We start from the raw sequence: 25,121 nt of genomic DNA on the forward strand, positions 1-25,121 counted from the left end.
CTGTCCATGTTAATGGGAGGTAGAAGGATGAAAATAATCAAAAAAATAATAATTATTTCAGGACCTTTCTTTGTTGTCTTTTACTTAGGTGTGTATAATAGTAGCTATGTTTCTTTAACACCTTAGACCAGCTCCTTGGCAGTATTCCCACCTTCCTCTGCTGGGAGAAATGGGGTATGCCTGAAGCAGTATTGTACTTTGACCGTGCTTAGGTAGGTTAATGATATTACAAGATGGCACAAGTTAGAGGAATTGCGTTTACTTAAGACTGACACTTGGAATTTTCCTTCAGCAGGAAATGTCTGTGTTTCAAAATCTTATTTCCTTTGAAATGAGATGAAAAGAAGAACAATATAATCCCTACTCCATTAAACAAAATGGTCCAAAAGATGTTATCAGAATGCTTTATATCTGTAAAATTGAAGCATTCTGTAGCAATTTAAATGTAACATTTTTAGGGAAACAAACAAACAAACAAAAAAAGAATTCTATGCACCTATACACACCTAGTTACCTAGTTTTAGATTTATTTTTTATTTTTTATTTTTTTTTTTAATGAGGGCCATCTTGTCAGATTGCTCCTTCTTCACTATGCTAGTAAAAGAAAATATTCATTGAGACTGATATTCATGTGGCATTGGTTGAGTTTTTTTCACTGGAAGAGTTTCAGAAAGCTGTAGTCATAAACCCGCTTGAGTCAGTCTAGACTGCCAAGATGGTCCTCAGCACATCTGAGGTTCAGGGGAGTCAATGTGTGACATAAAGCTGCGTAAGTCTTTTCTCATGCTACGTCCTCTCCCAAGTCCAGACTTGAGCCTTCACTGACCTTTCATACAGTTTAAATAACTCTTTTTGAACTCTTACTTTGAGGGCTCTGAAATATTTTTCCAGAAGAGGTGGAGACTCCTGTTGGCTGAGTTGAAGCCTGCTGAGTGTGTGCTCACTTTTGGTAGATCATTTTTGCTAACCTGTCAGGTGTGTCCCATGAATGTATATGTACATGTATAAAAAGCCATGAGTTTCAGTTCTTCAGAAAGTCTTAGTCAAACACAATGTGCATGTTTACTAAAGCATTCTGGAGATTGCCTGTTTGGATCAGCTTTTCAAAGCAGTTTTGATCCACAAAATAAGGTTGGACTAAGTGAAATTCTGTGACTCATTTCATATGGGAGGCTAGACTAGATTTTATGATTATACAAAAATGAGTAAGATACAGATTCATGTGCCTTAAGTCCTTATTGCTATTGGTGTGCTTTCCATAGAAAATTTTTAAAATCTCTTCCCGCTTTGCATTGCCTTTCTCAGAGTAATGTTTTTTAAAGGTCTAATCAATAGCTCGTATGAAGGGACATTTGCTCAAGACATCTGACTTGAGTTGTCATTTAACAGCCTGCCTGAGCTGATGGTCCATTCTTCCAAGAAGTGCTGACTGGTAGGGATTACAATTTTGCCTGTCCCCTGGTCCTTGAGCACACAATCTTTTTTAGGTGACATTCAAGGCCATTGCTTGTGGGGAACAAGTTTATCGTACTGCAAGCGATGGGATTCTTCTACAGGAGATAGTGGTCATGGTATCATACTGACCAACTGCAGCAAAGCAGAGGAAGCATTTGAAAATAAACACAGAGTACATATCTGTGGGGAAGAAACAAGATGGTTTAATATGTAAAGCACAGTTTTTGTCCTAAATGATTTATTGCTTTTCCCTCTGAGACAAAGTTTTCTTATTTTCATTGCAAGTTACCACATTGCCTTTTTTACGGTCACTAAATGTCACATGTACAGAAACATGATAAAATGTGGACAATATTTTATTGTTATTTTAGTCATACTGTGAACTAAATCCACAATGATATAATTTTGTTGAAACCAAAACCAAAATTCTCAGGTTATCAAGTGCAGGACTAGATATGACTACTGCAAACTATTATTTATTTACTTATTTATTACCTCTTAGCCTTGTGGTTATGGATTCTTGATAGTGATTGCAACATAGTTTGTGATAGTGTCCCACGATCTAATGATACTCACACTTAAAAGGCAGTCTGAACAGTCTGAAATGGTTTTGGTCTTCTTTCAGAGATCTTTCTTCTTTTTATCTCTATTGTAATCAAAATACAGGGCCTGATTCAAAGTCCACAGAATATTTCTTTAATCTTTCAGTGTGTTTCATGAGTTTATCAGACCTGTAGTTCTACAGAAAACTAAACTCTGTTACTTCTCACATGCATCTTGGGAAAAATGCAGGAATCCACAGGTGAAATTGTGTCATCTTCAATGTGTCAAATCAGATATAAACTGTCCTATTATGAATGAGACTTCAGAAAAACATGTTTAATACTTAACTCTTCTGATTTATATTTTTTCTTTTTTTTTTTTTTTTGAAAGTTTGGAAAACATGAGAAACTGTTTTTCATTTAATTCTTTATTTATTCTTATTCAGCTGTTCACCTGAAGAATTTTTAGAGAGAAAATACTTTCTACTGCCAGTCCCCCAACAATGATATTGAAAAGCCTTTTAGTAATCTTTATAGGATATTAAAAATCTTTTCAAGAAAGACTGGTATCAAACTTTATAATTTTTTTTGAATGTGTGGACGGTAGCATTGGATAACACTGGAGCATCTCTTTTTCCTTGGCCCATGAAAAACAATTTGGGCTTAGAACCAACTGTCATTAGAGGGGTTGAAATGGAAATTAATGCCACCTCAATCCATCGTGCTGTGGTTTTGAGTAGTAGTAGGCAAATCCTCTTGTGGCTAAAAAAGCACCTGGAGCTGGGGATTTCCATTTGTTACGCATAGTTGACTGTTACTGAGATAGATGCCTGTACTATGCACATAATTTTAAATGTCTACATGTATTAAATAGATTAAGAAGCACTCTCGGCTGCATATGCACTCATCCACCTATCTATTTCATCTTTATTTCACTGCATACTTCAATTTTTTCAGTAAAATGCCTTACTGACAATTCTCCTTTAGGACTTGTTTGGATTGGAAATCTAGACTGACTACTTGTTTTTACTGCTTTTTAGCTACTTGATTTTACTTTCTTCTGGAAGCGATAGTAAGAAAACACCTATTTGAACAAGTGCTCCTTTTGGCTTGTTTGTCATGGTAATGTGCGAACTATTGATAGGAATATTTAGGACCTAAATTCCTTTCTCTTAAAGTCCTCATCTTGTCTTTTATTAGCAGGCTCATACCTATGTGTCTTTCCCTGCAGATGAAATGGACACTAACATAAATATGGGCAACATCTGTCAGCTGTATGTAACCAGTTCAAAACTATTGCAAGTGTTTGTGTGTCTGCTCTGAGGATTCAAATAAACCATTTAAGAGTTTTCTGTCCCCTATTCATATTTTGTGATAGGACTTAGGTTTTCATCCTAGTATCTTGTTTATTCTTGGAGTACAAGGTTACATGTTATATGACCTGCATTGTTTAATTATTGTTTTTCTCTAGAGTTTAAGAAAACTTACCGTATCTGTTAATGCTGAGCATTAGGAACCTGATTGCTAACACCGATTAATCAAAGCCGTAGAAAGGACAAGAGATTTTAATAAGAAATAATTCAGTTGAATTCTTTTCTGTTTTCTTAAAAGCTGGTGATTTTGTTCTTGAAAGGAAAAAAAAAGAAAAAAAAAAAGAAAAAAAAATACTTAGTATTTGATGAAAGAGCCTCCTGAAAGTTTACTATTGGAATATCATACCATAGCTAGGGTTCTTTTATGTGGATCTCTGTGGCATGTGAGATCTTGAAAAAGCTAACAAAGTAAAAATAATGTCTGATAGAGATCTTTGTGTATGTAAGAATTTGTATATATCTTCTAGGTGAACTTGGAACAGATGTTGTTCATTAAATTTATTACCTACCATAAATGATTTAGCATGAGCTAATAATTTTAGGGCTCCCAGGTGTGCACTGCTACAAAAATAATACACTGGTCAGAACTTGTTAGTCATGGTACCCTATTACAACCTATCCTGTCCCATCCAGATTTTTTTTTAAAATATGTATGGTTCTGTGCAAAAGGATGTTACATGCTTTGTGCACACAATCCTAACAGCTGTACATGAAGTCATAATCAATGCTTATGCCAGGCTAGCCTATATACCAGGTTATTTATACACATTCCTTCTTAAACTTATACATATTCCTTCTTAAGCTGTGTACACAGTACAAGCCATCTTTCTTGTCTGTGCACATCTTCCTATGTAGCTCTCTGGTTCTGTACATTTAGTGTGGTTCCCTTTTCCCTTTTTCATTTATTGAGTTCTTGTGTATTTGTTGCATTGTCTATTCTGAAAAGAAAGTGTACAATTCTGTGCTGATGGGAGCTTCTACTTTTTATGAAAATATGATTCCTTGTTATAGTGACTAGTATTGCTCTTTGCTGAAATTTGTGGGTTTTGAATGTGACTGTATTACTTAGTTGCAGACATGCATCTCCATGTCATCTTGGACAAATAGCAAAAATCCTGCTTTTCTGTGTGAATAAAATTTGAAAGGTAGATCTGGGAAAACTCAAACAAATGGATGCAGAAGCTGTACTTTCCTGTGGTAGCAGGCAGTGTGTGTAAATATTTCAAAACCACTGGAGGAAGGAACAGGGAGAAATTCTCTCATTATAAGCATTGCATAAAACAACTCCCTACAAGCACATGCTGGGGAGAGAGGAGGTGTTTAATTCTGTAGTCATCTAACAGAGTTTTCATAGCACAAAGTAAACACTAGGCTTCAATGATGCAATAGTGAGTAGCTGGGCAGCAGACAGGTAGGTACAAGACAACATTTTTTCTTTGCTCTGGGAGCCCTGAACTTAGTGCTGTACAAACTGAATCTTTTAGTGGAAATGAAGACTCAGTAATACTTCATAAGTTTAGCAGTAAACAAGGGGTGAGATATTAGAACATTAATTCTCCATAGAGCTGCAATGACCTTTTCAAGACCCAAGCTGCAGTCAATTTGTGTGCACAAAATACTCAAGACAGGAATCACAAGCCTTTCACAGTGCTGTGCTGTGCACCAGTTTAATATGATTTAATACATTCTTTTCCAGAATGATCACCTGATTACTCTGTCTCTGAGGGCTCAATAGTTCTAGAGGTTAAATAGTGTTCATACATTTAGATTAGATTTACTTCGAAATTTTGCTCTGTCATTCACTTGGTATGCCAGAACACCTGAAAGTGTTCTCTGAGAAGCATCCATCACTGATAAGGCTGTGAGACTCTAAGAGTCCTGTATGTTCTTCTCTACTGGTACATGTAAATAGAGGTGTATTGGTTATGCCAGTTTACAACAACAAAAAATAATTTCACTTTGGACAAAATGATTTTAAAGATAGAACCAGCAAGATTTGTTCATGGAATAAGAATTTAGTACAAAGTTTCCAGATTCAAATCAGCCAGACAAGTGTTGTATCAATCAGAGCCTGATATATTTATATTTTTCTGAGTCTGGTGTTTGTATGTGTTTAATGAGAACAGTGTCTATTGTCTAGAAAAGAAGGTTTGATGTAACATTTGTTCTGAGAAGGTGCATTTTTAAAGTGTCTGTGGACTTTGTGATCATAAATCTTAGATGAATACATAAGGGCTTCCATAGCTAAAACATTGTCTACTTAGACCGTCGTTCTTCTTCTTTATCTGGTTTACTAGCTAGAGAAAAAAATTAGAGGTCTGCAGTCTGTGGGAGTGTGTGAATAATTTAAAGTGAGTAATAAGCAGAAAAAAATGGCTGGACTTTACTCATAATACTGTCTGACTGGTGACTGATTTTTGAGTCTGGTTTACTTTTTATCTGTTAAATAATTTAGACTTCTTTGATAAGTAAGACTTCATTTACTGCACAAGGTTTGAAGTGGAAAGAATAAAGCTTTTTTTTTTTTTTTTTTTTTTTTTTTTTTTTTTTTTAATGATGTCACTAGTAATTTGAATTACTCTATCACGAGGATAAATGGAGCTACAGAGACATGTCCTCTATGTTCTATTTTGCTTTAGACTTCACTTTGCTTAGTTTCATCTAAGCTCAATTTTTGGTGAAGGCTAGCTAGCATCACAAACGTGTATAAGTAGTTGCTGTAGGTTGGAACCACAGTCTTTTGGTCTAAAAAACTGGTTTCATCTTGTCTCTGCTATGTGGCACGGGAGAAGTTGGCTGTGGCATGGGTTTGGGAATACCTACAGTAATGAACAGCATTACATAAGCAATGTATTCAATACACAGGACCTTCAACTAGAAATTAAAACACTGGGAGAGCATTTAACTTACTGTTAATGGAAGAATATACTGAATTTGCTATGTTTCTTTTTGAATATTTTTTTTCTCCTATAGATTGGTTATACTTCATGTGTCTACTATAATGCACGACCCTCACTGTTACTTAGGGATTATGAAAAGCTCTTTTTTTCTTGCAGATCATCCGGTGAATGAACTTTTGGATCTGTTCAGTCGCCACATGCTTCCTCATGCAATAGATGAACCCCACATTGATGCAGAATCAACTCAGACTGAACCCTGTACTTCAGACTCTGTGCAGGATTCATCTGAATATATAATATTGGATCCTTTCTTTCCAAACTTTATAGAATTTGAAGAGGAGGAAGACTGTGAAAATACTACTGATGTTACAACTCCTCCAGCTTTGCAGTTCATCAATGGAAAGCAACAGGTGACAAGTGCACCTAAAAGCACAAAAGCTGAGGAAGCGAGAAGTGACCAAATTGAAAGTGTTGCACATTCCAAAAATGTAACCTTTTCACAAATCAATGAAACAAACACCTTCATAATACCTGAAACTGAAGCTTCTGGTACAATGCAACCAAGCAAAGCTGGGGAAGTAATAGGGGCGTTCGAAGTTACACAACCGACAGCAGATGTTGCAATGTTAGAACCAGTGTATAGTGGTGAGTCTGAAACTGCCACAACAGACAAATCAGTAGAGATTACTTCTGTATATGAGCAGTCACCACAAAAAAATAAGGAGAGCGTAACATGGCACGGAACTGAGGAGAGCTCTACTAAAACTGTAAAAAACTTGCTTTTGATTACTAGCGAATCTTCTGGCGATGGCTCCACTGAATCTGATTTGTCTAGTTCTGCATTCACAGAAATTGTGGCAATGTCAAGACAGGAAGATGATGAGAAAGTTTCTGGTACAACTTCTTTTCCCAATGCATTTACCATGGAAAGTTCTGCTGTAACTGCTGGTCTTGATGTTGGTTTTGATACTGCTACTGTCAGCACAGCTTTGAAAGGCTTTATTCCGGAAGAGGGAACTTCTGCTCCAGGAAATTATTATAAATCAACTATTAAACTTGATGCAAATTACCCTTTTGAAAGCCTTCTGGAAGAAACAAGTCAGACAGCAAAGCCTGAGTTAAGCGCATCTTCGTTTATAGTTCTAGAAGGTTCTGGGGATGTAGAAGAGGATGCTGCTATAACTTCAGCCATGACAACAGAAATGGCAATAACAGAAACACTTCCAATGCAAGACATTTCTTTAGGTTCTGGCACTGTAGTGCCCACAGAAATTTCTGTAACCATTTCAGGACTCACCTCTGCTTTGCCTGGAGGAACAAGCAATCTTTATTCTACTTTTGATCAAAGTTCTGAAGCAACTGTTCCCACCAATTCTCTGTCTAAGCTTATTACAGAACAAGTAGTTGGCAACTCAGTTCCAACTGAAAATAAAATTGAGGTAGAAAAAGAAATACAGACTGCAGTTTATTCAAGTCAGGAAAATTCAGCCGCTATTGCAGAGGGAAAATCAGAATTGAATGAACTTGGAAGCACTACTGATGAAGTCAGAACTGCAAGTCAGGAACCCATCCCACTCAGAGAAACAGTACCAGTAACAGGTACCATGCATTCTGAAATCAAAAAGGTTACCAGTGTTCCTTTCTTGAGAGAGAAGAAGCTTTTTATCAATGAAGGATCAGCTGAAGAACCAGCAGACTTTTTATCAGGGAGTCCCACAAGAGAAGTGGTAAGTACTGGCTCCCCATTTACTGATGCAGGTTCTGGAGACATAGATATTATCATTGAGTCTGCTACTTTGAGTTCAGTTCCATCAAGGTCTGTCACTGAAATGCAAACAGAAAAGCATGAAGGAAAAATTTACATCACAGATGTTTCATTGGAGAATGCAACAGCAGAATATGAAGAACACGTGGGAACAGGTGAATCAGCAAGATCAATTTCAAGTACTGGGTCAGATGGCTTGACAATGGAGTCTGGAGTAGAAAGTCAGATGCCTCAGACTGTGTTTAGTACAGGAAATCCAGGAGAACTAACAGAGGAAGTAGAACCAAGAGCTCCTTCTGAAATAAAATCTAGTCATGCTTCTGGAGAAGATAAAACACTTCATGTTGCACCAGGAGTTAAAGCAAAGGATTTAGAAACAGCTGAAGTCACATCATCACCAGAATCAGTGGTTAATAACAGCCCTCTTGACATCATGGTGACACACAGTACTGGAAATATAAAAGCAATAGCTGAATCTACAGAAAGCAGAAATGGAAAAGATAGTTCTTCAACTGGCTCTTTGGGCAAAATTCTCCTGATTGAGCCTGGCTCTGGAGAAGAATTCAGAGGTGACAGCAGCACTACAGAACTAATGTCTAATGGACCTAATGAAAAAGTAATTGGAGATCATATCCCATTTATTGATCAGGGTTCTGGAGAAGCAGAAACTTTCACTGAATCATTTACAAAAACAGTAGTTTCACCCACAAGGAAACAAGAATCACAAGAGGAATATGGCAGAAGTGTTGTCACCACGTCATCTGTGGATCATGCCTTCACTACTGAACCTAATGAGCCAGTCACGAGTGCTGAACATGAAGTAACTACGATGGGAACTGTAACTGACATAAAAATGGAAGAGAAAACAGTTGATGAACTGACAGTGAGAGCTTTTACTACGAAGTTTCCTTTGTCAGAAGATACTCGTTCAAAGGAAGATAAACTATGGGAAGTTTCCCCCAAAGTGATAGAATCTTCTGCAGAAACAACTGAAGATCCATTCTTCAGAAGTACGCAGGTTAACCATGAACATCTGGAGTTTTTAAATGTTCCCACTGTCAGACCATACTCAGAAGAAAAGAAAGTAGAAACTGAGTCTGGTGAAAAAATATTTTTCCTATTTAATAATGACAGAGTAACTGAGTCTGTAACAATTGAAAGGAAATATGTAAGCTCTCCAATTACAGTTACAGAGGAAAAAGAGGAGTTGGTGCAAAGTATTTTTCCTACAGGAGATACTGCCATATCACTCCTGACAACTAAAGAACAAAAACTACCAAATAATGATCTCATTGGTGATGCGTTATTTTCAGGACAAGGATCAGGAGATGAGTTTACTGTTATTCCTTCTGTAGTGCCATTGGCTGTCAAAGAAATCACAAGTACTGCAAGTCCTCTGCCTTTTCATCCTGCAAATGTAGGACCCAACCTTTCAACTGACAAGACACAAGACTTTGAAAGAGGAAGCGCTGAAAGGTATGCTGAAGTTAACGAAGGAATTACAAGTTCTGCAGAAGAGCTGCTGTCAGGAACTGCAGACTCGATGATCACCAGTTCCCCAGCTTTAGCTGAAGACAGTTTCAAGAACTTCAGCTCTGAAGGCAAGGAGATGACACATTATTTTGTTGTTACTGAAGAACCTCACAATAAGGAAATGAACCATAGGAGGGGAGAAAATGAAACAGACAGGCCAACAGCTACTTCTAAAGTTGTGTCTCGTGAGGAAACTTCACATTTGATGACTGAAGATGTCATAACTCCCGTTTCTGTAATACTGAGTGGAACTCCTAATCTTGAAACAGAAGAATCACTTGCAACCTCAGCAACAAAAATGCCAAGCAGGTTATTACCTGAAAGCTCTGGAGAGGGATCTGGCTGGGTTGGTGTTTCAGATTCATTTCCCCATGTCACATTTACTCATTTGTCGATACCTCCTCGGACAAAAGTCGAACTAACTGCTTCACCTAGTGTTCCTGGAGAAGTTTATTCTGAAGTTATGACAACAGAGGCACCGACAGATGGATCACAGACTGTGATTACAGGATTAGTATCCCTTTTTACAGAAGAAGAAGAGATTGTGGCAAATCAAACTGCTGCTGAACCGAAGACAATTACATCAGAAGAACTAACAAGTGATACTGGCATATATGAGAAAATTATTCCAATGGTTGATGATAAAAGAAATGTTATATTGAATGTTTCTGTTTATGGTGATATTACACTAATTGAAGAACGACTTGAAATCCCATCAGAAGAAACAACTATTATAGACATGGACCACTCCAAATCAATGCCAGAAGATATTATAAGTGTGCAGACAATGCCCAATCCTGCCATACAGTCAACATATGGCAGTGATGACAGCATGAAAGCTGACGTGGATAAATATGATTCAACACCTAATTTTTCTGTAATCAAAGAAAATTCACTTGGAACTGGTGATAGTCATTCTTTGACTACTTCCACCCAGCTAAGTAGTGAATCAGTAACATCTGGGCACAGACCAAAATTGGATGACAAGGATTTAGGTTCAGGGAATACTGTGAAGTTTGCAACAGAAACTCTCACCACCACTGGCCTTTATGAGATGGGAATTTTCCTTCCAACAGTACCCTCATTGGTAAGCCCTCATGTGCCTCATGAGTCTAAAGAATCTGAATTTGAGACTAAACATGTTCTGATGACAAGCACAACAGAAGACACATATGAGCTGAATACTTCAGCAAACAACCGAGTCATAGCAGATCAGAGTGAAACAATGTCTGTTTCTGGTTTTTCTGGAATGGGCCAAGAAGAACTGGATGATAAGAAGCCTGAGGTTCCTCCCCTTACACCAGATTTAACTATAGAGACTGAAAAGGCTTTGAAAACTGGCACGCTTGATGTAAGTATTGTCACCACACAGAGTCCTTCCCAACACACAACTGTGTCATCTAGCAGCAATGATGAAAAGCATCCTACAGTATATATACAAACAAAATCAGCATTGGCAGAGTATGAAGAAAGAGATTCAGTGAGCCTTTATTCTGAACCTCAAACTAAATCCTCAGTAACTGTTCAGTTAGTTAATGGAGTGTCTGAGTATCCTGAGGTGATCGTTCCAAGTACATCATCGTCAAAGGGCACCGAGTCTGGTCACTCATCAGAAGGAACTTTCAAAGAGCTTAGTTCTGTTATTGCAGCAACTTATAAACCACCCACTACAGACCTTCTAGATACAACAGAGGCTTCTCTGCTAGAGTTTTCTCCTAAGCCTGAATCAGAAAGTCCAACTACTGAAAGTACTCCTCACTTTAATAAACTCATAACAGACAGGTCAGAGGAGACAGATTCTTCTGTAACTGATCTGGTTGCTGAGGAAGAAACTACTGTTTCTGGAGATTCTTCATCAATACATACCTTCCCTACTGCTTTTCTGAATTTTGGAGAAAGAGCAAGCACAGATGTTCCAAATGTTAGCACCATAAAAGTTGAATCCTCTTCAGAGAGAGCAAAGAACCCTAGTCAAGAAGGTGACAGGAGTACAGAGAGGGAGATCCCATGGCTTCTTTCCACACCTGTTTCAGATTCACCTAACAGTGTAGAAGGTGGGTTATTCAAACCTGAACAGGAAGCAGTTACAATGCTAACTTTGTCTTCACAACCTTTGGATAGAAGCATAGAACCACAATCAGCTTTGCTTGGTCGAGAGGAGATCACAACAATGTCTTCTAACATTGCAACAAACAATACAGCCCCTGGAAAAAATCCTTATCCAAATAAGCAATCAACAACAAGTTCTGAGGAGCTAAACACTCTTGAACTTGTAACTTCATCATTTTCCCTTCCGGAAGTCACTAATGGATCAGATTTCCTGATTGGCACGAGTGTGGGTTCGGTTGAAGGCACAGCAGTGCAAATACCAGGTAACTTCTACATACGATCACTGTCATATTTGTTTGTTTTGATACATGTAAATGTATGTCTTAACTCTGATAAGAGGTATGACAAGCATCGTGTGAAATACAACAAAACTCATGATCCTCAAGCTTTGAAATCGGCATGATTGTAAACCCTACTGTGACAAAATGAAGGATGGGGGGACTGAAACTCATGCTCAGTGGTTTTTTTCTGAGTGTTTGCATCGTGGAGCTCTGGATCAGATTTGAGGTGACCAGCAAGTTCTAAAAGACAGGAAGGTAACACTCATTGTGGTAAAGAATTCAGATGTAATAACTTATTTTTTCCAGTTTTCAATGGAGATAGATATAATTATTTTATCTGATAGCTATTCTGTGTTGGCATGACAATAGTACTTACGCAGCTGCTAAACAGTTAGAATTGTTTTATAACATATTACATAGCAGGAAAATAAGCAGTCTGTAGGAAGACAAACATGCAATAAACATGGTTAGGTACTTAATACAGCCCTTCATTTTGGACTTGCAGTGAGGCAGTCCTAAAACAAGGACCATGTTTTGTGGAGATGAGATATTCTGAAAACCTCCAAAGCAAGATCCTGTCCACTTACACGCCTGGATTCATGTCGGCAGGATTTTCTCCTAGAGGCTTTCAACTGAACCTACTTCCTTCCAATGACTTGATGGGGTACTTGGTACTTTAAGAAGACTAGTTCTTTAATTTCTAGATTAAAAGGGTAAAATAGATCTTATCTTTTATTTCATAAAGAATAGCCAAAGTATTTTGGGAAAATATAACCAAAAATATAAACTTTTCTCATGTCTCTGGGTCAACTTAGGTTACAAAAGTCTCTTACCCATTTTGTAAGTTTTTAAAGCTAGGACTTTCTTCATGTGTCCCAGAGGGACTATCTTCATGATTTTCCTCTAACTCTGAGAAGTGGATACCTAGAAATGGTTATGTAGTGAATTTTTGTTTATGCGAATGATTGCTCTTAGGGATTAAATCAATTACAAATACCCAGGTATGTAAACTCAGTTGAAATAAACATCACTAGAAGGCATCAAAGCTCTGCAAGAAAAAGCTATTCAAATGATAACTCCCATAAAAAATGAGGATTTCACTGCAGGTAAGTTTTATCTTAATGTTTAATTCAGTTACATATGTATTCGGTACCTTTATTTGTATTCTTGAAATGTATTTTAAGGAAAGACAAGTGAGAAATGTGCATCTGTGAAAACATCCTTTCAAAGAAATAAGAATTTGTAGGCTGAATATAATAGACTGAATATAATGAAATGAAATGTCAGCAGACAGACAGTATTTTAAAGAGATGCATGTTCTGTGTACCCAATCATTCCACATAAACTAACCCTGTTCAAAAAAAAAGCAGAAGCATTTTCCATTCATTTTGCTTATGTTTAACTGATTTCAGCTATAATTAATTGTCATGTCATGCAAACTAAATCCTCAGTATAATATTGTGACTGCCAAATATAATACAAATTGCTATAAAAATGTAGTAATTCTGAAAATTATTTATGCTGGTTCATAGTAAGTGCCATGTTATTTTAAAAGTTGGAAATAGTGATGCCTCAAAATAAGCTTTACTGTTTTACAAAACTATCTTATTCCTAATATTCTATTTTGCTATTATAGTTTCTGTAACAACAGTAAACCCTGAAACATCAATGCAGAAATGAAGACAGATTTCTTTTTCCAAAAATTTAAAAAGATATCAGCTCATTGAGGCTACAGAGTAAACTTTCTTTTTCTACTTAACAGGACAAGATCCATGCAAAAGCAATCCCTGCCTTAATAGTGGTACCTGCTACCCACGTGGTTCATTTTACATCTGTACATGTTTGCCAGGTTTCAATGGCGAGCAGTGTGAATTAGGTAAGGTGATGCCATCTTAGTACTGGATTGTCTACAGATTAATTGAAGTATAAAATTTCCATACACAAGATTTGCAAATTTTTTTTTTTTGAGGTTGAAGAAGACAGACATTTTAATAAATTCTACAGTAAAGCCTTACTTATGGACTGAAGAATGTCTATTAACCATTTTTCTTTCTGTCCATAAACTGTACAAACAGGTGCACATACAAATATAAGAGAAGTATTTAAATTAACTGCGTGTCCTAGACAAGTTAACACTAAATTCATAAATATATCAAATAAGAATACATCTACGTTATTATTTGGGATAATTCCTTAAAATCTTTCTGTAATTATTTGTAAGGGTGTTAAAATAGCCTAGTCCCAAACATAGCAAGGAGGCTGAACACTGAATGCCTGCTGATATTTTTCCAAGAAAATTGCAAATATGACCACAGTCAGATACATCTTCAGTACAAATTAGTATTTTGGTAACTCTTCCAGCTGAGGACCTCCTCATGCTGCCTAAGACATTTGGCATTCCCTGCTATGAATGTTGGTTTCAAGAGACTGACCAGTACAGTTCAGGGTGACCAGCTTTTCTTTCCAAACAAACAAGTCAATGTATGATGAAACTGGCTATTTGGCTGTTTTGTGTAAAACTGTTTTAGTCTTTTTTTTTTTTTTAATTTTCATTTTAATTCCCTGATCAATTTTAGGGGGTTGTCTATTACACAGTCACTTGCTGAATTTGAAAGAAAAAAATAGATGCAGTATTGCTTAAATGAGTTCCACTCATCAGTGCATCTAGGGAGGAAAAATTCAATCCACCCAAAGGTTGATATTAATATAGGATAATCATCAGGGCTACCATGGTTTTATTTGTCTTCTACAAGAAAGGATTATTATGGTTAAAAAAACAATTAGCTAGTGTTTTTCTCTGCTTACTTAGGGCTTATTGATAAATCCAGTATTTCTCTAGTGGGTTGTTAGAGATAGATGTCACATCTTAAATGTTTCATCTTAGATCTTCTTTGTCAAGAAATGTGGCATCCACTATTTACAATCCAGAGATCAGAGAGAATAATTTTCTTTCTTCCTTCAGATCATAAAAGAATAATCTGGCAACTTCTTACCCTGTAGAAGTTTTACCATTTTATTAGTAATTTGGAATGGGACTCTCCACTGCCAGTTACCATTTAAAAATATGTTTGGTGGTGCTTGAGAAAGTAAACCTCAGCATTTCTATACATGTATTTCAGAATATTCTACATATGAAATACAAAAAGTCAATGAGAGCTATCCAAATGATTACAGCAAATAAAATACCTAATGCAGTGATCATTGCTAGGATTTCACAACTATTGGTTTGTAGATACATATTTAATTCTTCTTTTAATTTTTTGATAGCCAATGACTAACAACAGCTTGGCTTTGACTAAGATGTTTGCGAAATCTTCATTAGAAACACAGTTTGTTCTTATAAAAGGACATACTTGTTTATAGCCTGTGCAAATACATCCACATAGTATTTATGGTAAATGGACTGGTCATCCAATTGAAAACAAGAAGCCAGATGAGTAGGGGAGAGAGAAGTCATTTGTTTAATATGGAGCCATTGACTCAGGAGTAACCTGTGCATGGCTGTGAATGTTGCTATCTGACTGCACGTTCAGTGAAATTATCTTTATGATGGTTTACCCTTGTTTTGCTAAGATTAGATAAGGAAGAAATGAGACAAAGAAGAAATTACAAAATAATAAGAATCTAGGACACCCAGCTTTGAAGTCTGAAATTAACAGTCTTTCTGATGATATGAAATTTCTAACATGAAATATTTGAAGATATTTGAGTCTCCAGTATTTGATGAGATTTTTTCATGCCATGATCACACATTCAAGTCAAATTCTCTACTAATAAGATAAAATACTGCATACTGCACAGCAAGACTTCTTTCTCAGTTGCACAATGTGGGGCTGAAGATCTGGATTTTAGAAATTAACTCAGGAGTCAGAGTGCAGGATATAAAATTGTGGATCATTAAAGTCACATATCCTGAGGAGAACACTGCTTGATTTTGGGTGAAGAGAAAGGAAAGTTGTGCAGAGCGAAATTAGCTATCATACAAATAAAACTGCTGTCTTGGATCTTTTGCAATACTTCATTCTTCTGGATTGAACTGGTCCTAGTAATGATTATGAGCAAGGCTGAAGAACATTTCCGTTCTGGGAGGCGGGTGCATTATAAAAACACTTTTATCTTTATCTTGTAGATATTGATGAATGCCAGTCTAACCCATGCCGCAATGGAGCCACATGTATAGATGGCCTCAACACCTTTACTTGCCTCTGTCTGCCAAGCTATATAGGTGCTCTTTGTGAGCAAGGTAAGGTGTACTTTAAAATCCAGGGTGACCTAGGTCACAGACGCGTAGCCATGAAAATACGATTAACTCTTTCAGGTCTAACTCGAGTAAAAGAACCTGAATTCATGCTTATGTACATTTATTTTGTTAGACCATGAAGTTTATCCTTTCTTCCTTTCGCCTCTTGTTCTTTTGCATTGTTACATCACAGAGTTACTCTTCATCATGAGCAGTGGGGTGTACCTGTTTTGTTTTGTCTTTTTGTGGTTTTGATTACTTGTTTGTTTTTCCAATCAGTGAAGGAACCTAAAAACTTCTTTTTGAGAGAAGAATCATACCACCAGCCAGCTAAGACTCTTCCAACTTTATATACCTATCTGCTTTCATTTCAGTACTCTTCTGGAGTAGCTAAGCAAAGCCTCCTCTAGAAGAGGGGGGATTGAAGAAACTCTTAAAAACTGTGGCAAGTAGCTAGTGACGAGAAGACATTACAATTTTTAGTCTCAATAAAATTTGAGTATGGTAGACTTCAATGATTTGTGGCTCAAGAGTTTTTGTTTAAGGTTGCATCTGCACCATCTTTGCAGTTGAATGAGAGCAAACACTAGCCACATGCTAAACTGACCAAAACTCATACTATTGCCGTACTGAATATTAACAGATATATCAGGCAGTCTCCGTGTCAGAGTAACTACAGCCATACAGCTTTCAGGTGGCGCCAAGGCAAACAAAGCCTGTTCATATTGCCTTGCAGACTACTACGAAGACACATAACCAGGTCCTTTCATCACTAGTGATGCTTATGGGATAATGAGTGGAAAGAGTTACTGTTGGACTGAGCATCTCTCTTTAAAAAATCTATACAGTGCGAAAGACACATCAGAACACATCTCTTCCAACAGGTGTCACTGGAAAGTAGAAATAGTCTACTGAATATGCCAGATTATATGTCCTTTCACAGGGCACCATAACCTTGACATCATCATCCCACACTATTCTAGGTTGCTTTGCTCTGTTTTAGGGCAAGTAGGTGCAGGATCACAATTACAGGGATGTTTTAAAAGATCTTCTAAACCAGGCAATTGAAACTAGATTAAACATCCAGGTTCCTGTAACTGTTATTTGCAGTGTCTGCAAGAAATCCTGCTGTATTTAATAGAAATATTTACTCTGCAAGATGCTTACTTAATATGTGCTTGTAGGAGGGGGGAAAGGGTAGCAAAATCTGTTCTGTCACTAAAATTAATGAAGGCGTTTCCATGGAAAAAAAAAAAAGAAAGGGTACTTTAAAGCGTACTTTCTAAAGCTTATAAAAATATCCTTCTTTCTCTTTTTCTTCAGCTGAGTGGTTTCATTTACAGGTGAATGAACTGGACCTTTGGATTTGTTTAATGAATACTGCCTATTTTCAGGTTTGTTTTTCACCTTTAATGAGTGAAAGGCAGTTTGAAAACTCTTCCAGCTCAACCTATAGAGGTTTGTTTGTTAGAGTAGAACCCTCTCAAAGCTGACTGGCTCCAGCATTTTTCACTGTTTAATTTTTTCAGTAGTTTGCCTAGCCTTGTGATTTGAAAGGAGTTTCTGAATCTGCTCTCCAAAATTACAAGTTGACAGTGTTTTCACAACAAAAGAAATAAATGTTCTCATTCCCCTCCTCCTCCCTGTCATTTCAGCAAATCCGTAGCAGTGAGTGGCTCTGAGTACTGTGGTAGCTTTAAGCTGCTTTTTATGACCAACCTGAGAGTGCATTTTAGGTGGTTAATGGGAACATTTCCTAGTTTGTCAATCAGAACCAGAGCCCTGTTCACTCAGCTTTGGAATTTAAATTTCCTCCACTTAAAGTCCTGCAGTGGTTTGGGACTTGGTAAAAGTGTTAGTGCCAAATTTCCACTCCACCAGACAAAATAAAATTGTGTTGGCAACTCAGACACAGTTGTCTCGCAAGCAGGCTTTATTTCAAGGCACCAGTCCTGACCTCACTAGATTTAAAGACCAGCCAGAACGACAGAACGTGTACCTCAGTGCCACAGGAAAGGTGGAGTTGAGCACACCAAGATTATATTTCATTACCTTCTCTCTTTTTTTTTTTTTTTTTTCCCTCCAGTATATACTATTTATTTTAGAGAGCCTCAGAAAAAAAAAAAAAAAAAAGTTGAAGGGCTTTTTTAGACATGTTGCTGAGTTTTCAAAATATTATGGAAGTGAATGGAAGCAGTGAATGCATGTTGCCTCTGAAAATGAAACTCAGAACATAGCAGACAATTTCACTACACTCCAGTCTCAAGACACTGGTGTGGAAAAAAAAAAAAAAAAGTAGAGTTCAGAATTTTACCAAAATGTCCCCGTGAGACTTTTATAGAATAAGAGATCTTTGGCTGACATCTAGCATAGTATTAGAGTTAAGAGGAGATGTGACATGGGGACAGTGTGGCTGCATGTCAGGAAGCTCCAACAGGTGGTGGGAGTCAAGAAGCCTTCAGGGTGATCTAACCTAGGGTGAAGTAAATCAATTCTGAGAATCACTGAGCTGTAATTGGCTCCCTGACAGACATTTTTCTTGCCAGGTGGAAGCAGTTCAGCAGACAATCTGAGCCCGGGAACTTCTTCCTAAAGAGAGCTAAAGTTGTCTAATGTTAGAAATAGAGCAACCAAGGGTGTTTCCTTTCTAAACTAGATTGGTAGGTGAGCAAGCCAGCATTGCTTCTGATTCAGACTAGATCAAAGGGGAGCAGAGGACCTCTGTTAGAAAATACCCTCTTTTGCCCATCACGTGTATCTTTTCAAAGCACAGATGCTTGCCACTTAGTGACATTTGCATGTCACTTCTTATATGCTGAAATACCCAGAAAAGGTTTTTGGAAAGGTGACTGCAGGCCTTGGTATGAGTCTTATCCCAGGAGATCCAGTGGTCATTTCATTGGCATGCCTCTGTGGAAAGCCCTTTGGAGAGCTTTCAGCATCCCATTGAGTGAGGTCAGAGCTGGGTAGATGAGCACATCTTTCTGTCTTCATTTTCCTTCCATGGCTGGTTGGAGTTCCCTTTTCTTTCCCCCCACCTCCTCCCCCACCCCCCCCCCCCCCCCCCCGGTCCCCTCCCCTTGCTATTCTAACAGTTGTCTACCTGCTTTCAAGGAGCGGTGTTTGCCTTTTAAACTCAAAGTCTAGCTTTCTCCACTGCAGGATCCCTACAGACACACCTCACCAAGCCAGCTTACCAAATGCAGCTGCATGCCTGGGCCTGTGTGCTAAGCTGGTACACGTTTGTTAATAGACATGCCTCCTTGGCATAACATAGATGGCTGCTCTGTCTTCCAGGTTCTGAAAACAAAACTTTTTTTTTCTTTTTGTCATGCGAAACCTATTTTATTTTATTATTTTATTTTATTTTATTTTATTTTATTTTATTTTATTTTATTTTATTTTATATTTTATTTTATTTTATTTCATTTTATTTTATTTTATTTTTATATCCCAAGTTCTTTGTTTAAATGCTTGTGATGGCTTCTATCTCATTTGATTCACTTTGTTCCCAGAGCTTGGTAGCTTGGAATGGAAGTGTTTGAGAAGGGCTAAGTGCAAGGACGCTTTCTGAAAACAGATGGTCTCTAGCTGATGTCTTTCAGCTGAGGAAGGACTGTTTTGAATATTTACCAGAGATTTGGTTCCTCCTCAAGATGTGTGGGCTAATGGGCCTCAGGCGTTTGTTCATTACCTGAAGACAGACAGTCACGGATAAAATCCACAGCTGAGCAGGACTCTCCTTACGTTCTAGCACCTCTTTTTCTGTCTTTGTTTGCTTTAAGCCTCGTATGAAATGTATTTAAAGACAAGGGCCCTACTGTCAGCAGCATATTGCAGCTGTTGAAAAAGCAATACCTGCCTATGTATTAAATCTAAAGTGATTTTTTTTTTCTTCTTTTTTTTTTGAATGCAGTCTAGAGTTGTTACACATACACAATTGCAGTTATAAAGAACAGAAGTTGTGTAAGTTAACTCCTTGCACACATCACTGAAAAAGCCTGTAAGTTGTAATAAATCTTAAAACTTAGTCAGACAATATAAATATGGCACGTAGTGTTTTCAGTCTTTCTGTCACATTCTGGAATAAGGTTACAGAAAGCTGTGACTACCTCCCAGGATAAGTCTACAGTGAACATGGAGTATTGTATTCCGTAAGTCCTCACACCTACTCTGTTCTCACAGGTGATTCAGTCAGAAAGTTTACAGCCACCTGCAATTAGATTTTACTGGTTCAAGAAAGGCATTAAAAGGCATTAAAAACCTATATCCATATGGAGCACTTACCTTTACCTTTGTGTCTCTCTTTCATTTGTATTAATGCATTAAGATACGTATGCATTAATACATGTGTGTGTCTGTATATATATGTGTGTGTATAAAAGTATATGCATGTATACATGTCCTTGCGCACACACAAAGTCAGGGTAAATCAGCATTTCTTTCAGTTCTCTGCAACAGAGTTGAATCAGTCCCCACATTTTTATTTGCCTGGTTCACATTTGTTGTCCTCTGGCCTCATGATTCTCCCTTTCTTCCTTTTCCACTCTTCCTTTGACTCTTTCCTTTCAAAAAAATAAATTCTCCCTTCCTCTTTTAAAAATCCTATTTATTTTACAGACTTGAGCCCTGTCTTCTTCTCTTTGGTAGTTTTGGTCTACAAACAAGTGCTGAAGAAGTTATTTAATATTTTCCTCTTGGAAAAAAAAAAAAAGAAAAAAAAAGTCCGTGTTGTTTTGGATAGGAGGGAAGAGTTGTATGTGCACCATGGGTGCGTGCATATCAACTCTGAGTACGTATGTTGCAGTTTGGCATCCTCTGCCTTATGAGGAAGAATTCTGGTGCTGACGGTTCATACTCGGGCCATTACATCTCATTCTTTGGACCCAGTCATTGGGCTTTGCTATTTTCAAGCAGCTTTGCTTCCCATTCAGCCCTTCATCAGACCTTCTTTCAAGTCCTGAAGCCCCTCCCTGCAGAGGCAGGCAAAGCTAACTTAGCATAGCCTGGATCTGCTCTCCAGCTATGATGTTCTCAGCATGCAATACTGATTGTTATTATCTGACTTCTTTCCTGTGGGACGAGGTGGTCCCTGAACAAGATGAATAATAAAAACTTAAGTGCCTTTTCAGAGGACACATCACTGTTAGTCAGCATTGTGTGGTTAAACAAATGTTCAAGGGAGCCAAAGGCAGACTAAACTTTAAAATGGCCTAGGTCCCAGAGATTAAAGCTGTATCAGCAGCCTGCACCTCGTACAGAATGCAAAGAGGGAAAACATCAAAAACTAACAAGCTGCTAGTATAAATTAAAGTCATTTTTTTCATAGCTGGGATTACTCAAAGCACAAGCAGTTTTCTGCAGCTTAACTTGTTGAAAATAGAAGAGAGATGACCAGTGTAAACTCATTATGCCATCATATTCAGTACATTTATGTCTGTACTGACAACTTTTAAAAAAGGATTTTGATACTAGACTCCTAAGACAATAACTGCTGTGTTATTAATGTTGCCAGGAGCTGACAGAGAAATTCTGGTAAGCCTCTGAAGTGATATGTTTGCACATATCTATTCATATGTATGTGAAGTCTATTTTTTTATCTCAGGAGATTTAAAAAAGCAACCAGACTTCCAAAAAAATTGACACTTCCATGCTTCAGGATATGTGAATGGCATCTCTCTGCTCTGAGTTAAGAATCAGCCTTGTGTTATGAATTATTTATTTTCCAGAACTGCCTCTCAGCTGGTAGCTGCTCTGACCTGAAAAATATCATAGTTAAGGAATTTGCAGTCATATGTCATTGGCATATTCTATGTTTGGCATTTCCCTTTACTAACATAAAGAGAGCCTCTTAGGCCAGAGCATCTTATTAACTATTAGATATATTTATTTATTGAAAATACATGATCTAATTCACACCCAGAAAGTACATATACTTCTGGAAAGGCAAGATGGTTCCTTTGAGACAAAGTTTTGTTTTGGCATTGACACAAAATCTTGTGGGAAGTGGCAAATTCTTGTTTGTAGGGGAAAAAAAAAAAAAAAAAAAAAGCCAAGCTTTTGTTTCTGTTCTTTAGGACCCTGCAACAGAGGCCCGTCAGGGTCTCAGCATGTGCTGAGATTGCTGGAACCAGCTGTAGTCAGAACATGCCACAACCTTGTGCTGAGGTGTCCTTTATGGTGCCATTTCATACACAGTAAATCAAAACAGTCTGAGTTTTCTGTAGTTTTTGTTTGTTTGTTTGTTTGTTTGTTTTTCCCATTCCTCCCCAGAACTCTCATTTCTTAATGACAGGTTCTTGTCATTGAGCACAGCTCAGGCACACTCAGGCATCATATTCGTTATTGTCCATCTTACTAACACTGATTTTTGCCTATGATTCATTTCTACAGTGCTGGTGCAGAAAGAGACTTGGGATGAGAACCTTGCTTCTTGCCATCTATTCTCTTTGCAGCTGCCTAACCTTGATGAAATAATTAACGTCAAATCCACAGATTGTTACTCTTCCAAGGCTCACATTTATATCTCTATATCTTTTTAGTTGAAAAGAAATACTGGCTGATATGAACTTCTGTCTATTATGTATTCTTATCAGCACAATCCCTTGTACAAGCACAGACAATGTGCATTTCATTACATTGTATTTCAGCTTTGTAGCCTTCTTTAGAAACTGATGCCTAGAGTTTATTAAATTATAGTTTATCATGGAAGATGGGTTTTGGAGGAGGATTTGGAGGGGTAAATTCAGAAGGATAATACTGCAGCTTTGTGTCTGGACTGAACAATAACAAGCACATTCCTACACGATTATTTTCCGTTATCAGTTTCTTTCAAACCAAGGTAATTCAGTGCAGTCATTCAAAGAACTACTCCCCCTTATAAGTGAAAAATTTAATCCCTGCTTACAGACTCAGAAAATTTAGATGAAATGTAGACTAATGACAGTCTAACATAAAGTCATTTCATTCACCCTGAGTGATGGAGTAAAAATATCCCTATGAGATTGACTGGGAACAGCATAATTTAAACAGTAGAAGATCACAAAGCTGCCAAGTACAGTTATACCGCTTACATAAATAATATACTTGCAGTTTACACCAAAACTGGGTAAACAGAACAACATGAAAATGTAATTAAAACTCAAGATACTTAACGAGTTTTGGGCATCTTCTTCAACCTTTTGTTCTACAGAGTCCATCCATGTGAAACATGTCCATGTTCCATGCCCATTATCAGAAACACGGTTTGTTTATTTGTCACAGACACGGAGACCTGTGATTACGGCTGGCACAAGTTCCAAGGACAGTGCTACAAATACTTTGCCCACCGGCGCACATGGGACACAGCTGAAAGGGAATGCCGTCTGCAGGGAGCCCACCTGACGAGCATCTTGTCCCACGAGGAGCAGATCTTTGTGAACCGTACGTACTGTTGTCATCTCTCTAAGCAAGCACAGGCACTGAGGATTCAGAGAGAGGATCATATTGGCCGTTCACTAAACTTTTACATCTCCGTGTTAAAATATACTTTTAGAATATAGAGATGCAAAGATGCACTTTGTTTTCTTGGTTGTCACTTTGTCTTTAAGTGCAAGATCCTTAATCTCTATTAAGTTATGACTTGTTACATAGAAAATGTTTCATTTTGGGGGAACGTGAACTAGTCCTATGGTTTTGATATAGAAAATTAATTAAACATTTTTTTCTGGTAGCTTTAGATCTTTTGTTCACATGGCAAAAATGGCCAGGCCATCATGTTAGTAGGCATGTATAAAAGAATAGCTCCTATGAGTTAATGCTGCAAAATCTTGACCTCAGTCACAGCCTAGACAAAACTTGAAAAAATACTGTAAATTAAAATATTTGTCTTTTTTTTTTCCTTTCTTTTTCTCTCTCTTTCTCTCTTTCTCTCTTTCTCTCTTTCTCTCTTTCTCTCTTTCTTTCTCTCTTTCTCTCTTTCTCTCTCTTTTTCTCTCTTTCTCTCTCTCTCTCTTTCTTTCTCTTTTTTTTTTCTTTTTTTTTTCTTTTTTTTTTCTTTTTTTTTTCTTTTTTTCTTTTTTTTTTTTTTCTTTTTTTCTGATGTGTGCCCAGATAGGAAACTCATCTGTTTTCTTTGGGGGGAATGCAGTCAGTAGTAGGCATGGTTGTTTAAAACAGTTAGATAAGAATCTCCATTTTTATAGACATCCAAATTAAAATAAAAATGCTGAAAAACAGCCTGTAAATAGTTGTTTGCACAGGGAGTAGAAGAATCTTAAGAACAGGATGTCTGATTCATTCTGTGCAAATTCTTTTTCTTTTCTTTGATGAAATCTCTCCCATTTATGGGAAAGTTAATAAAAATATCCTTCTGTTTCCTTTCCCATTAGGTATTGGGCATGACTACCAGTGGATTGGCCTCAATGACAAAATGTTTGAGCGTGACTTCCGCTGGACTGATGGTAGCCCACTGGTAAGATGCCTCTGAAATTAAATCATCCACTCCTTTCTTTTTGCTCTGTCTTATCAATTTCCCATCAGAACTGAGGGAAGCTGCATGAAAACATGCAGTCACTAAATATGCATCCAAGCAAACAGCCAGGATACTGTCTTGTTTCAGGATAATTTCCATTTGTGATGTAGTTCTAAAATCTTAATTTTAGTTCTTATTATTTTATATGTGGGATCTCCTAATGTTTCCAAAGAGAAAAGCTCAGAAAGTCTGAGACTATTACTTAGGGGTCACTGCTGCAGACGGTTTTGTTTTTCATCTCTAAGAAGATTCCTTACATATATAGAGCAGAATGCATTTTTTCAGATGAAGATATGGCATATGAGCCCTTGTCTATTTGAGTGCATGAAGAAGCCTTTCAGGTCTTCTGGGGAGCTGTTTTAGTTGGTGTGGCAGTCTGATGGCTAGGATGTTGAAGCAGTCATTCTTAGG

The 25,121-nt window shown here is 37.4% G+C and overlaps 1 protein-coding gene across 1 annotated transcript in view; it reads left to right on the forward strand.

Annotated features, from left to right (window-relative positions):
* The window catches only part of VCAN (versican), a gene marked incomplete at its 5' end in the record, with an annotated part of 106,031 nt that overhangs the window by 63,160 nt on the left and 17,750 nt on the right, over nucleotides 1-25,121 (forward strand). The window contains 4 exons of the mRNA XM_084305214.1: nucleotides 13,721-13,834; nucleotides 16,088-16,201; nucleotides 23,462-23,620; nucleotides 24,568-24,650. Coding sequence (XP_084161340.1) covers nucleotides 13,721-13,834; nucleotides 16,088-16,201; nucleotides 23,462-23,620; nucleotides 24,568-24,650 — 470 coding nt within the window. The remainder of the gene's footprint in view (nucleotides 1-13,720; nucleotides 13,835-16,087; nucleotides 16,202-23,461; nucleotides 23,621-24,567; nucleotides 24,651-25,121) is intronic.

The sequence above is a fragment of the Netta rufina genome, assembly GCF_964035555.1.
Source record: "Netta rufina genome assembly, chromosome: Z".
In the NCBI taxonomy this organism is placed as follows: Eukaryota; Metazoa; Chordata; class Aves; order Anseriformes; family Anatidae; genus Netta; species Netta rufina.